This window comes from Caloenas nicobarica, chromosome 6, assembly GCF_036013445.1.
Source record: "Caloenas nicobarica isolate bCalNic1 chromosome 6, bCalNic1.hap1, whole genome shotgun sequence".
NCBI lineage: Eukaryota > Metazoa > Chordata > Aves > Columbiformes > Columbidae > Caloenas > Caloenas nicobarica.
In genome coordinates this window covers 23,797,414-23,813,083 of record NC_088250.1, presented here as the reverse complement: position 1 = coordinate 23,813,083, position 15,670 = coordinate 23,797,414, and the positions used below count along the sequence as shown (strand labels likewise).

Below are 15,670 nucleotides of genomic sequence, written 5' to 3'. Positions count from 1 at the left end.
GCTAAAGCTATCAGGAGGCCCATTCAGAATTTGTAGTTTACAATACAATTCCTTGCTCAGCTCAGTAATAATACGGTTTGTCATGAAGCAAAATTCATGGCCCCAGGCCTGCTGCCCTGGTATAGACTAGAAGGGTCAGTGGAAGCTTTCCTGGCATGCTGTTTACAGGGTAAAATCTTTTGTTTGAAAGTGGACAACCCCTTCTTTCTGTAGGTATGATGTCAGAGCAAATTTTTCTTGGCTTACAATACAAAAACGTTTTTGAAATGCAACTAGCTATTTACTAGAAACAATGTTACATTAAAATCCTTATGTTTTATTGAAGATGAAGACTAGATTGCCAAGTTCTTATTAATGCTGAGTCAGAGGTTTTGTTTAACAGTGGCTTGCTAAGAGCAATTGAGGAAAGCAGTCAAGTCTGAGTCACAATTCCAGGCTTACATTCCACCTCCTCCTTTCCAGCCTTGCTTCACTGAATAAGTAATGTGCAAATGCGTTAATCTGTTAGTTGCATTTGTTCTCTGTGCTATCTCAGCTAACCCTTAGAGTTTCTAAATAGCAGAACTCAGTCAAAAAATACACTACAGATAAGAAATGACACTTCTAAACTCTTTGCAGATATTATCTCCAAAGTCCCAAACGCAAATTGACTTTTCTTGCCTTCTGAAAGCTTTTTTAAAATTCTGTTTCATATTTTTGGATGTCAAAGGAGAAGATATTTAGAATTCATGGAAATAAAATATTTTGGTTGATAGTTTTTTGAAAAAAGTGTAGGAAAAAACCTTACCTTGATAAGAAAAATTAATAGCCTTGCTTTTCCATAAGTATTGAAATGGGAAATGTTAACATTAATGGAAAATTGCAATTCTTCAAAACTAAATACTGTCATATAGAATTTCATGGAATTTTGTGGCAGGGAAAAAATCTTGGTTCAAAAAAGACCTTATCAACAGTCATAATCATGGTTGCAGATTACCTGCTCATCAATACAAATTTCATTTTGAAAATGGGGTATTTCAGCAAGAACATAACTGAATAAGGATTTCTTTAGTAACCCAATACGCTGACATGGCAAGTAATTCCCCTCTCTGTTTTGTGCAAGCATTCTGTAAAAAGGAAGGGAAGTGATACTAAATACTGCCTTGTTACAGGGAAGGTACTCCTCAAACTTCTAGTGATGAAAATGTACGCTTACATGCTAGACACAGTGGCAAAGTCAGAGAAACACTTTCACTACAATTCCTTTAGTGGTTTTAAGCTTACTGGTAGTTGCTATGTGCTATCCCAAGGTCTGTTTAGCCCAAGTCAATGCACACGGGATTCCTGTCCTGAGCACTGCAGAAGGGTATCCCTAGGAGACAGCAACTGTAGGTCATGACATCTCCTCAAATAATCACTCAGTCAGTTGTTGTAGCATCTCTAGCAGCATTGCTGCTTTCCTGTTGATGCAGAGAAGTAGTTATCCAGAAACCAGTACCTGAAGGGGCTTTCAGATAAGTCAACCAAAGGGAAAAACAGCGGTAGCTGCTCTCAGGCTCCTTAACTGGCAGCTAGATTTAGTCTTCTCTAGATTTAGACTTTCCAAACTCAAATCAAAGGAGCTCAAATGCACGAAAACTTTGCACAAGATAAATTAAGTGTGGTGTAGAAACTGTCAGAACTGCTTCATGGTATAATGTACCACCTGTCCTAGGCTGAGAGCTAAACCAAACTCTGAGCTGCCTGTGTTCCGGTACAACCTGTTAGCTGTGGTAGAGGGAGGAAGAAAATAAAAAGTCTTGGATAGTATTACTGAAGTGGATAATTATCTGGCTATAGTATGAAACATAAGTTACTTTTTCAGCATATAAAATTAAAGAATACAAAATACATATCCACAAAGATCAACCTGTTCTAAACAGAGAGACATTTCCTTGACAAGGGCAAGTAAGGTAGATTATGACAGACTATCCTCCAGAGCATGGGTTAATTCAACAACACTTTTGTTCTGAAACTTCCCCAAACAATGAGCAATGTTACTTTCACAAAAAGGAGCAGAAGTCAGCTCTTTGCTGAAAGATATTCTGATAATTGAATGCCTACTTTCAAGGAATTTTCAGGATCCAAGTTATCAGAACTACAGATACAGGCAGCTGTTGAATTGCTGCTCAAAGACTTGGAAATACCATCTAGCAACTCGTGCAACAGACTGAAAGAAACAATTGCTTTTGAGAAATGGAATCCCTAAACTTTGACAGCCTAAAATAGCAGCAGATACTCAAATGTATTCTACGTAAACACTGAGGCACATGATGATGCCTTCTTTTCCGTCTCGACTCAGCAGGCCTCAGGACAGAGAATTAAAGTAAGAGCCAATTATGGGAGTTTTTGTAGTTCTTTTCCCCCAGATGTAGAGGAGCATACATAAGTGGATCATTTTCTTGCTCTGCTCATTAAATAATCTTCATTTCTTTTCAGGCAGGAAAAGGAATCCAATTATTAACTTTAGAATCTTAAACTTAGAATTCTCAGATACTGCACAGACACTTTTTTTTTTTTAATCCTCTGGTCTACTTTAATTTTGGCACTTTGATTCTTCTTTTAGTTTTCTCTAAAATTTAAGGTCACACTTTATTTCTCTAAGTATTAGTACCAGCGATCTTCTTTATGTTCCTTTGCAAGTGAGAAAGTTGTTTTATCTCTGTGCTGGTGATGGCACATTTTTACCTTCAGGCTATACTTCTCCTAAAACTTAGTATTGAGAATGTCTAAGAGAATAATATGGTTCCAGATCTCCCTGTCTACAAATAGACATCTCAGGTAGCCTGGGAAAACATGAAAGGAAGGGAATGAAGTGTCTAGTGACATGTAGGGCTGTGCTGTGTGTGGTTGACCAGGGAATTTAGTCTGAAAAACATTCTCAGTGTCTCCCTCAAAAGATGGCATGGTTATATCTTTGAATGTTAATGTGAACCTGTAAATTTACCTGTCTAGTTTTCTTCCCATTTGTTGATAGAGATGTCAGTTTACTAGATCCTATTCATTATGTTAAGATTATAGGAGTTACAGTGTCTTTGTGAAAAAACCATAAAGAAAAAGAATCTTTGGTCCTCTCAGAAAGAGATTTCACTTTTCGCATTTTTATTTCTTAGGTATAATTAAAAGTGGAAAGAAGAAAAAAGTAAATATCTGCAATGAAACAAAATAGCAAGCATCACAACTAATATATGCAAAGAAGTCTTCAACTAGCATAGTATTTTGCTGTCGTGCAGAGAATATGGTGGGGTTTTTGGTAGATGGAAAAAAGAATTCATTCCATCTATTAAATCTAATCCTCAAGAAATTCTCAACCCTTCATCATCTTGGTTGCCAGACTTCGTAGAAAAAAAAATATTGCTTTTGTCTGAGACAGTAAGCCTCAGGAAGTTCTCTTTATGTTTTAACACTGAATTGTTATACTGCTACCGATTTCTGCAGCGTGTTTTGTCTCATATATTGACTGAAACTTTTTAATGCTCTGCATGCAAGAGCTTTCAGTGATAATAAGCTGAAAAGTATCACTACATTTGGATTTTATATGTCATATAATTATACTAAATTTAATAGTTTAGCTGTTATATGTATAGTATTGCTGAAATAAGTATTCAGAGAGTGGGAGCAAGAGCCCTATTTTGACTTGCACTCTTCTAGAATTATATAAAATGTAATGAGATCTTGAAATAATAGAATCAGAACAAAGCAATAAAAGGACTTTAGGAGATAGAATTTTAGAAGATAGATTTACCTGAAGAAGAGCCACTCGAAAGGTTGTTACCATCTGAAATACAATTAAACTAGATTTACAAAAAGCTTTCGCTTCGAAAGAAACAGATTCAAAAAATAAACAGACTATTAAGAAAAGAAGGTAGAATATCAAATTTCCACCCATTTTAGAAGCAAATTCAGGTAGCTTGAATTCATATACAATACATTTAATCTGCAGAAGAATTATTCTAAAAGTACATTTCTGTATTTATCTGGAAAATTTAGGAACTATTCCATTAAGAAGTACTCAGATAATTACCAAGTTTGTCACATAGATCAATATATGTTTCCAATTACCAAGTTTTAAAGTTGGCTAATGTTTCAGGTAGAAAGCTCGAGGAGATGTACCCAGACGAACGTGCTATTTCTTATGAGACTGAACCTCTTCTGATCTCAGTGATCATTTATTTGCTAGGAAATGCCAATTTTGTTTGTAAGAAACTTATTGAGAAGTTGAAGATTTCATAATCTCCTTAGGAAGAACAGGCTTTATCCACCAACACTTGTCCAGAGTATGAACTTAAAGAAGTTTCATAGTCCTGATAGGGCTCACTTATTTCATGTATTCATGGGAAGAACTCCTCAGACTATATGTTTTCGCTAATTGCTTTTAGGTCTTTGAAATGCCCAGCTTGCCTGAGCACTCTGCTCCTTAATATAGTCAAGTAATAAACACAAGATTCTCTGCCTGAGAAAAAAGACACAATGGTGGTAAACTCCCTTACTTTTATCTATAGATCTATTTTGTTTGCTTACCTTAAAATAACGTCTACTCCACGTTGAATAATATAAATAACAAAACATATTCCTTATAACCAGTGTCCATCTGAAAGCTTCTCAAATGCATTTAAATATTTTCTCTGCAAATCTAGTAGAGTCGTCTTTGTCTAAGCGTGAGATACCCTGATAGTTTTGAATTCTTCTTCTTCAAGGTTAAAATCTCCAATTTAACAAGTGCACAGATGTGTTAAGTTCTCTGTGCTAGTTCTTACTATGAATAATAGAGACATACGTGTTTCTCATCCACCAGAGAATGAAGCAAAACTCACTATCTTTATAGTTTCCTGAGGATATGTATTATAATGTAGGATGACTTTGCAAAGTCAGTATCCTAGCCTTCAAGTTACCTCACAGAACCCACTTGTCTTAAATGTCTTGAAAAGAACAAATAGGAGACCTCTTAAAAATGAATAAAAATACATGACTGGAAGAAACTCCTGGATCTAGTTCAATCCAAGAATCCCTTTCATGTTCACTTCTCATACTTACTATGTATTTATTTAAATAGCAAAAGGAAAATTTGCAGGGTCTCGATATAGCCAGAGTATTGTCAGCTTGTGTTTTTTTTCCTGTCCAGTGTGCACAAGTCACCTCCAATGAAAGCTACTGAAAGCTGTGTCATTCCCTCTTTTCGGTTTCCAATCTCTTAAGCCTTTTAAATTTTTTATTTTTTTTTTTAATTGAATATTTGTACAAGATATAGCACAATAGCTCTGCGATCCTAGCTGGGAGAGAATGTAGTGCAAACAGCTAATTAAAGTGGCTAGAATCCACAGAAGCTTCCTTTCTAATCTGAAAGCCAACAATAACCATCATAAGGAAACAGAAATATAGCCACCCCACTTGTATTTCTCTGTTGGTAAAATAAGACTAAGAAAATGTATTTATTTTAATGGCTGGTAATTAGGCAGTTACGTATTTGTGGAGCACTGAAATTGACAGTACCAAAGGTCCTCCTGTCTTTTACTCGTGATTGCTGCCTTGGCTCTGTTCCTTTGCTAAGAGTTCAACACTCAGTTCACCTAGCATTCCCTGTAATTTACCTTGGAGACAAATACACATATTGACACTAGGGTTGTCAGAACTGTGCTGCTGGTTGGCTAGATAGAAACCTTTGTCCTCCTGGACACAATTTTTCTTGACTAGCCCTCACTTATGATGAATTTGCTCCCAGTGGTGCAGCTAAAAATAAGACGCTGGACAAATTTCTCATTACATTTTGGGCAAAGTCAGAGGGTTACTATTGCTTATACGTGCCATGTTCTATGTGGCAAACTTGGATGCATCAAATGTTACACAATATTTCATGATGGTGCTGTTCAGATGTGTTTAGAAAAAATATATGCTTGCTTCTTACTAAACTGCTATGCTTATTTATATAGCAAAGTGCTCTGCACAGAGAAAAATTACTGTTCTTTGAGTTAATTCTTTGGCTTAAAGGAAAGGCTTGATTTGAATTTCAGCTGTGCTTGCTTTCTTTGTAACTTCAGTGGATGTGGTGATCTCTACTCCTGAGATGTAACGCCATTGCTAGGACCAAGATAGAGCCAAACTATAAGCACCTTGAAGAGTCTCCTCACTTGAAAGGTTTTCTGATTATGGTTTTACCCAGTTAAGAATATTATTAGCCTGTTCATTTTTTTGAACCTTATCCAAAAATATGCATTTATTGGGTGTATAACAGATCCTCTCATTTCCTTTAGAGGAAGAAGCCCAATAAATGATTCTAAGGTGTCTTTAATAGGCTTATAGATTTTGAAGTAATAAAATGATAAGACAATCCTCAAATATCCTTCTTCAGCAGAATGCAATTATATACCTAATCAGATAACTTTCTGGGCTTTCTCCTATGAGGCAATGAACACCGTGTTTGGGAACCAGTCTCAGTTTATAGGTTGGTACTTCTAGCTAGTCAAAATGTTTTGAAGTTAAATGAACCTGACTTCAGCTGTTTTGGCCTACATATTAGTAGGAGTTTTGCTTTAGATAGGACTGGATTAGATATTAGAAAAAGCACTTATAGGTCAGTAAAAAAGCAACATGCTCTATGTGGGGCAGAAAAAGAAGACTACTCACAATTACTGTTCCGAAAGGTTTTTCTCATCTTGTGCATGCATGTAAATTACAATCCCACAAATGGTCTACTTTGAGTATAAAAATCATAGCTACATGTATAGATACATTCATATCAGAGTCCGCATCCTCAGATCTATGACTTTCTGTCAGTGGGAAATGGCTGCTGTTTTTCACCGTGTTCAATCTGTGTCATGCTTGCTTTTATTATTTTGCGGTTACTAGCTTTACAGATGCAAAGTATTTGATAGCTCTGAAGAACAGAATCAGGTGCCAGAAGCACGTATTAATTTATGCCGCTAGTTCCATAAATTCCTGTAAAAATTCCTCATCCAATTGGTGGAATGGATGAACACGCCAGATTGGAATGTTTGACAGATTTGGCAATAAAGTTGGATACTTACATTCCATTTCATCAACAGATTATTTAAAAGCTGTATTTATATACAGAAGTTATAGTAGCTTCACACTTTGTAATAAAGAGTTTAATTAAGTCTATACAACACACTTGGCAAGAATTCTTGTGTCATCTTATTTTGGTTAACAACTGTTAGTAGTAGACAAATTTAAATGATAACTTAGTAGTGTTCACAAGTTTTTTTTACTAAACTGGTATGGAATTACATCTATTCTCAATTTAGTTCATTGTAGAAAATCTAGAGGAAGCACTTTTTGTTTTTTCCTTTCAGTGAGTATAACAGAAAGGAGTTATCTTTTCTAAAAGTGTCTTGCTAACTATCCATTATTTAAGCATTATTTCACTTAGAGCTGAAAATTTTGTACAGCTTTGGAAAATGATTAGATTGATGAAAAATTATGAACAACAGTTTTGTGAATAATTTTTTATTATTATAGTGACAATCAAGCAAATGTTAGTGTCTTATCAGATGTGACAGAAAACAGTCAATAAGAACAGTTATAGTGCGGGTAAAATCCATTTTTAGGGCTTATGTAGCTCGAAACTTTCAATGTTAACACTTTAATATGCTAAACAAATATCCATTCACTTAAAAAGCAGGCATTTATGTCTTCAAGCATTTAATAGATAAAGTGAGGTGGGATAAAGTTATTTAGTGTTTTTATCTCTGTGTATATAAGCTGCTTCAGGAGTTATAAAACATTTACATGATCTAAGAAAAGGCAACACTAAAAGCAAACAAACTTATTAGCAAAGACATGAAGAATGAATAGTGTTCTCACACCTGGAAGTGAGACAAAATTTAGAAAAGTGATTGGATGATGAATGGACATGTATAGCAGGAATCAGTTTTTGTAAGTCTCACTTCAACCGCACGAGTTACCAATACATCCTCACTGGAGAAGGCAATGTTAACCAGTCATGGAAGAAGTGCTTAGAGAAGAAATTTCCTCACCTCTCTGAATATAAAGATGGGACAGATGCAGTATTAAATAAATTTGGTTAAAAGTTTAAACAAAAAATATGACAAAAATTTGGGGGTTCTTTTTGCCCCAAAACAGAAAGTTATATATGAACGAAGACTTCCTTTGTTTTACCAATGAAATGCCAAATATTGAAAAATAGAATTGTGGCAAAAAACCGAAAGCAATGAAACAGAAAAGAGTGAAAAATCAGTTGGCTCTGATTTAGTAGCTCTTTACCAATTTGGTGCACACTAGGATTTTCCAAAAATTAGCTATTTGATTACACAAACACTGGTCAGACTGCTGTAGAGAACTTATGATAAATTCTTGCAAGGAAGAATAAAAGGAACAAAAGGATCATCTGAAAGGATTTTTACACTGCTATTGTGAAAACAGTATCTTCACTTTTCACATTACTGCCTATTTAGCTTTTTGCTACATATGAGATAGGAGGTCTTGAGCACCAGACTAGAAAGAAATCTATTTATATTCAATCGTGGTCATCAAACGCCTGGCAACATACCGTTGTGGGGTTTTTTAATAATCTATTGTTATAATAATCTGTCAAACCCAATGCTGAATCAGAAACTAGCTGTGTTAGCCATCACAATGGCACATCACCAAAGACAGGATCCCTGCCCAAAAGAGCTTACAAATGCTGTTTAAAGTATCTGTCAGTATTCAACTGGTAAATTTTTAATTTTCTGCCTATCTGGAACTAAATGTATTCTCTGAGCTCAACCTAGCAAATGTCAATTACCTTCTTTAGCCTGTTCATAAGGCCCTCAGCTCTTTAACTGATGAGAATCCCTCTTATCTGTTAGAGCCTTTGAAAACCATGTGCTGTGTGTACAGCATGAAATGCTTTTCTCTTACGTTGTGTTAGATTTCAGTCAGGAGGAGCACTGTGGTAAGTGATCTTGTTCAAAACTGTTGTCTGCAGCTAGCAGGATAGATGTTTTTAGACAAAAGGAAAGGTTTTTCAAAGTTATATTTGATAAATTTGATGTCAACCCTTAATAAATCAATTAGAGGGAGAATGATAGTGTGAAAGAGTTATGTTATTTTCTAAGGTCAGGAAAATAACTGTAATCTTTTTGTTTCCTATTCACTTTTAGTTCTTCTCTCCTGCAACCTGACTCAGTCATTTTTATTTGCTTTCAAGTTGAAAAGACATTCTAATATGAGAAAACTCAATCTAAGGGTCTCTGGAAAGAAATCTCTCATGATCTGTGTGCTTCTGGGTAGTAGATGTTAATGCAATCTGAAATCTTTTGTCGTTAGCTGTTGCTTGTCTTTGTTGTTTGTCAGAGATTTATTACAGTTGTTATATGGCTGGTTCCCTCTCTATTTTCATTCTCTAAATTGGTTGCTGGATTTGAAGGGATTTTGTTTGTTTCTTTTTTTTTTTTTTTTTTTGAACCAGTACTCTTACTGTCCATTTTGTGTGTGACTCAATGAAAACAGATCATCTGCTTTACCTGTTGATGTATGTTCTAAATAGAGTCAGATGATGAAAAATGAACTTCCTCCTAGAGAATCTGCTGTTTGCCTTTCTTACGGTGGGAACATGACTTAAAAAAGATGGTTTTACTGCTAAACAATCCACCTTTTTTGTGACTTTTTTGTTGCTCATTGATCTCTATCTGCCTTTTCTAAATTTTAAGGCTTTTGTTTGTTTGTTTTAGTTCAAATCTACCATTGGACTGTACACAATATCTTGCAGTTATTAATATTTCTGGATGTTTTGCACGGGTTGGCCTCTTTCTTGAGAATTCTCTCTGCCAAAATGAATTGTTGGCTATGTAGCGTATTTTATATCAGCATTCTTCCCATCCTGCCCACACAAAGTCTGCTCTGAAACCACAAGCAACTAGGTAGGAGTAAGAGCAGCTGTGTGCCTGCTCTAGTTTCTGCCAGTTTCTGGCATCTGGCTGAACTCACTAGCAGGAAAATGGCTCAAATCAAGTCTCTTTGCCTCCTTTTGGACCTTGATCTTTGTCTGTTGTACTGAGCGTGGAGCCCCACCTATTCACTTTTCAAGAACTCTCAGCCGGGAAATCCCCTGTGTAAGTCAGGTGTAAACACTGTAAAACAAGAGAAGGATGATTTGACTAAATGCGCTTCTTTTTTTGATGTCCTCTTTAGCGGCTTTTCGCTTTAAAGTATGGCAAGTGACAACACTTGAAAATGTACAGTGATGTGTCGCAATAGCAGAACAAAAAGCTCTTTCAGCACATTAAGCTCTTAAAAAAAAAAAATTCCCCCCAATGGGTATTTTACCTTCTATTTTTTCAATAGAACCACATTAAACATGGACCAGCTGAACAATTTTATGTTACAAATTTTTTTTAAACTAAGAAATAAAGTGTTCAAAGTTCACAAGAACATGGAATCTTGAAAATCCTGAAATAGAAACAGAATTTGAGTAGTGTTTACTTGGTGTAAATTCTTTTTTTTTCTGATGCAATTTTATTATTTTTTCTGATACCTCTTAATGGGATTTTTACCATAACATTACTAGAAGAAGAAAGTGTTTTCCTGATATGTCAAGAAAAATGAAAAATACTGTTGTATTTATTATTAAAAAAACAAAACAAAGCAAAACCAAAATGAAACAACACTGCAAAACAGAATAGAAAAGGAAGTATAAAAGCACAATATTTTAAATAAGAATTGTAAAGAATATTTACGAAGGGTCTTTTAAAAATATGTGATATTTGGTGAACAATAATTGTTTGCAGGCTACTAGTTTCCACTAATGAGAATTTTCCTTTCCACAGCCTTACATCTACTGCCATTGTAGGGTTATGCAGACATAAGTGGAAAGACTCTGGCCCACCTGGAGTGAATCAGTCAGAGCTCTTTCTACATGCTTAATGAAAATAGTATTTTTTAGTATCCCAATTAGTTATAGAAATAAACCTTAATATTTTTTAAAGTGTGAATGATTTGACAATATTATAGGGGGACTTCTTGTTTATGTATGTTTCAATAGTCACAAAGCTTTGAGTGAGATCTGATGTATTTTGTCCAGAAGATACAGTGCAGAAAGTCTTGACTATGAAGAATGGCAAAGACTGCTTTCATCAGAAGGAACCTGGTAATGCTGTTATATGCACAGCTACAGGCCTGTTCCTTACAATCTTTTCAACATAACTAGCAGAAAACATAATACGGCATGTCATCACTTGAGGTAGTGGATAGTGCTCACATTGGGAAAATTCTCCCCTTGCTTCTTGCAGTGAAGATCCTACTGGTCTTTTTCTCCTATTTAGAGAAAGCTGAAGTGTTGATGTAACAATCACAAAACTTAGGTTCCAGAGCCTTTTATCGTACTAACATTAAAGATTATTACACTGTGAAAAGGTATTTTCCAGCTGTTGCTGAGCCAGCCCGGGGAGAGTGTCAGCACTGTGTGCTGTGCTTCCCCAAGAGCTTGGACAAATGGGGATGTGTGCGGGGAAAGCTTGGAGCAAGAGCAGATTACGTGAGTGCAGATGCAAAGCAGAAGGATCATGTGCTGTTGCTGCAGAGTGAAGGTCAGCAAAAGAGCATATGTTCTGCAGATAGCAGGACAGAAAGCTACACAGTCTAGCTGGATAAGAAGTGGACTTTTGTTTTGTGTAGAGTTTTCTGATTTTAACAACACTTATGTTCCAGAGTGGAATAAAAACAAAAGCACTTTCTGTATATCTAAAAAACCCCACACCATTCAAGCCAATCTAAATATTTAAATTTGATAAAATTAAGATGTTTAATTGTTTTAACTTTTTCCTCCTGCATTTTATATTTTCTGATCTAATTTAATCAAACCTTCCACCAACTATTTTTTATTTGGAAAGGAAAATAGAAATATTTATTCAATTTCGAATAGGCTAAAATGAAACATTTGGGTTATATGAAAATGCTTTTTTTTTTTTTTTAGTTTTCTGTTCATAATAAATTTTTTTCAAGGATAATGCATTTCTGTGAATTGTTTTACTTTTAATGAATTTATATTTCCAAGCAGCACTCACAAGATCTGTGCTGTTAGTACTACCAAAAAACTGATAGATTATCTTGTCAACTTTATAACAAGTTTGTTACATTTAACTTCTTATTTTTTTGAATTCCATCTTAAATGAGTCAGGCAATGGGGACTGCATCATTTCTTTGGTATCATTACTATCCAGGTTAATTACTCTCCCAGCTAAGAGTAGAGGTAAGCAGAGAGCTTCCAATGATTAACTTACGATTTACAAGTTTGGACGACAATACTGGCTTGCACTTCTCGGGAGATGCCACAATATCTTCATCTGTTACATACTCAAAGTTAATAATAAACATCATTGCTACTCCCTCTTGATTTTTCACTGGAATGATGTGGGTGTTGCAAATGAAGGTAGATCCTGCAGATGGAAGAAAAAAAAGAAACATACATAAATGAAAGGAAACTTCACTATTTTTTCACTCCAGTAATTCCAGTTGCAGCAACACATAGTGAAGAATATTTCTTTGAATTTAATGATTTAATATCAAGCATACTATTCTTTAATTTAAACAGGAGCATTTTCATAAAAACAAGGACAACTTTTGATAATTTATTAAATTACTACCTCTTGCAAAAGATCTCTCCTTTAAAATGTCTTTTTTTTTTCCTTTTTTTTTTTTTTCCTTTTTTTTTTTTTTTTTCTTTTTTTCCCCACTGATATATCTATATAGACAGACTTGTGGTATGGAGACATTTAGCACCAAAAGTAGCAATGTGAACACTGTTCCAACCACAACACTAGCAAAGAAAGCAGAACGCCATTCTTCTAAATGTCAAACATTCTTAAAGCTTTTGCTTCTATTGCAACAGTATGAATCATGCATTAAATATTTATGGGTATAAATATATCACCATTCTTATTTTTGCTCTCAATCTTTTGGAGCTATACAATGTTTAGATTCGTGTTAAAAATTATATTTGTTATCTGATCCTATGGGGTTTTTCATTCTATCACAAAAAATTTCTAAACTGTGGCAGTAATTTTCAGTGACCTTTAGAAGTATCTGACATAACTGTCATACACAATTTGAAGTATTAATTTAAAAGTACCCCAGTTTTTGTGTATATGAAGCATACCCAGCTTATACTGCAGTGAGCAGAAGGTGTAATTCCTCAACACTGCTGGTACTCGAGGTGTTCTAGTTCAAATGCCTAATTACAGATTTAAAGAACTATTTGTGTTATCTCATTCAGCATAACTCTTAAGAAGTTTCTCTTGACAAGGCCGTTACTTTGATTTAATTCCTTCTATTAACTTAACAGAATATAGCTGTTCCAAAAATAATGCAATTGCTGTAAGCAATTCAATAATGTGCTAAAAGCTTCGTGCAAACACAACTGCAAGATGGTGTCTTTCTATAATAACTAGGGACTGGTTTAATGCACATCATCTGCAATTTATGCATTCAAATGCAGTAATCACTGAAACTTGATGGGCTGTGCAATTTGATAAAAACAGATCCTGATCTGGCTTACACGAGAATTTTATTTTTCCCTTGAGTAGAGAGATGGGAAAGATTTATATCATTAAAACAAAGATCAGATCCTGGTTCCTCACATTTAATGTAGTACTTGCTATAATGTGGTATATATGACAATTTGAGCTGTGTATAAAATTGACAGGCTGGCCTTACAAGTTTTACAGCTGTATCTTCAATCCATTTAATAAAACAGTTAAGCTGTGGCACTTGCCACGGTTGCCATGGTTACAAGCTCAATGACTTTAGTAAACAGAAAATAAGCAATTTAAGACTGTTCCGTTAGAGCTAAAAATAGAAGTGCTGCAGGCCGAGCATTGCAACAGAGACTGGTTAAACAGAGGGTCTGAAGAGAATTTAGAAATAATCTTTGTGGTTTTAGCTAACTAACAAAAATACATATTGAGTTTAAACAATCAAAATTATCTATATTGATTCACTTGGAAATACTATTTTGTGACATAGACTATGCTCTGACAGGCAGATTTATAGGCTGAGCAGATATCCTCCAGTCGGACACCTTTAACGTGAAAGACTGGAGGTGGGGCGAGGCCGAGGCGTGCATGGTTTTGGAAAACAGGGAACTCCAGTGGATCAAATGTTTATCAGTTTTTGCAAACAAGGATAACAAGGAGCCTCAGACTTCTTTAAAAACTTCCCTGCTTTTGAAGGCAAGGGTGTTTCAACTTTTGAAATGCTTCCCAGAGTGCAAAGTAATGACACTATCTCCTGTTTATGTAGAACATTCCGCCCTCAAGCATTTAACAAACCTCATTTGTACTGGAGCTAGGGATTCGCATCTCTGGGGAGATGCAGAAGCTGTTTAACAGTCCACAGCTTAAGAACATCGTGAAAAGAGCACAGGATTGAAAAATTAAGCTGTATGTAGAAATATTTTGGGAATAAAAAATGGGAAACATTCATATCTGGTACAATTCAACGTAGTTCCTTTGAATTGCAACAGCAGGCTGAGTCCAGTGTACTTCAATCAGTCTGAAGTTTCTCCAAGACATGTGGGCTTTCCAAGAGGCATAGAATATTTACATCGTGCAAATGGCTGGAACGGGAATTCCACAACTTAACCAAAATACAATGCCTGTTGCAGGCACTGTTAGTGTTTGTCTTTAGTACAGAAACTGTTGTCTGCTAGACACTTATCAGTATCTGACCTTATTGAAATGGCAATAGGGAAATACAAAATAGCAAGGATGAATCTAGTGTGACTGAAAAATAAGAGTTGGATGCAAAGAAAGAATACCAGCAAATTCAAAAATAAACTTTGAGTTGTTGGAGTTGCTGGCAATAAACAAATATTAAAAAGTAGCTTGTTTCTAAACAGTCATTCAGTATTTGCACTCTGGCATTCTACTGCTCTTCATTGCACTCAGCAAGTTTTCCCTGTTTTGTCTGTATACTGAATATTTCAAGAGTAAGAAATGCTTCTGATGAGCAATAAAAATTGTAATGAAGTTTCTGGGATTTACATTTCTCATCTATCAGCATGGAGCCATTGGATGATATCATCAGAATAATTATTAAAATTATATCTTTATAATTAATAGATTCAATATCCAGCAATATATCTGGATTTTCTAAGGATTACTATTGAGGAACGGTGATGAAATCTAACTGTCGTACTCTCTTGTTATCATAGTTGGAAGTAATAAAGAAGAAAAGCTGAATATTTTCTTGTCAGTTTGATTTCCAGGGTTAATATGGGCTTGTTTTCTTTTGTCTATGGCATTTGGAAGCCCACTCTTTCATCTAGTTAAATTAGTGTAAAAATGTCTATACGTGAAGACTCTGCTCACCTATATTCTTGGTGGATATGATGTATGATTCTGCAGCTATGCATTCAACAGTATGATTTCACAGGACGAGACAGGCTGGTGTGAAAAAAGTAACTGCCAAAATCTATACAAAAGTGACCATAAATATTTAAAAAATCAAGATTTAGGATATATTAGGATTATATAGGGATATATTACACTATTTGAGCACTTCTGGTAAAGAAAAACCTGTTTAAATATCTGGCTGCACAGTGTTTAAAGTTGACTTGTTTAAAGAGAGCAGTACAAAGCCAGCACATAAAACCAACTAATCTGGTCCATAAAATCTATTTGTCTTTCTACTGATTTTC

At 35.1% G+C, this 15,670-nt stretch overlaps 1 protein-coding gene across 8 annotated transcripts in view; it reads right to left on the bottom strand.

Moving 5' to 3' along the window:
• The window catches only part of KCNH7 (potassium voltage-gated channel subfamily H member 7), a 224,974-nt gene that overhangs the window by 80,383 nt on the left and 128,921 nt on the right, over positions 1–15,670 (bottom strand). For 6 of the 8 annotated variants that reach the window (XM_065637277.1, XM_065637274.1, XM_065637275.1 and 3 more), the window contains 2 exons: positions 12,255–12,410; positions 3,764–3,796 (listed from right to left, as the gene is read on the bottom strand). In XM_065637277.1, coding sequence (XP_065493349.1) covers positions 3,764–3,796; positions 12,255–12,410 — 189 coding nt within the window. Of the gene's footprint in view, positions 1–3,763; positions 3,797–12,254; positions 12,411–12,617; positions 12,650–15,670 lie in introns of those variants that run through there. The other 2 variants (XM_065637279.1, XM_065637276.1) reach the window with 2 other exon arrangements.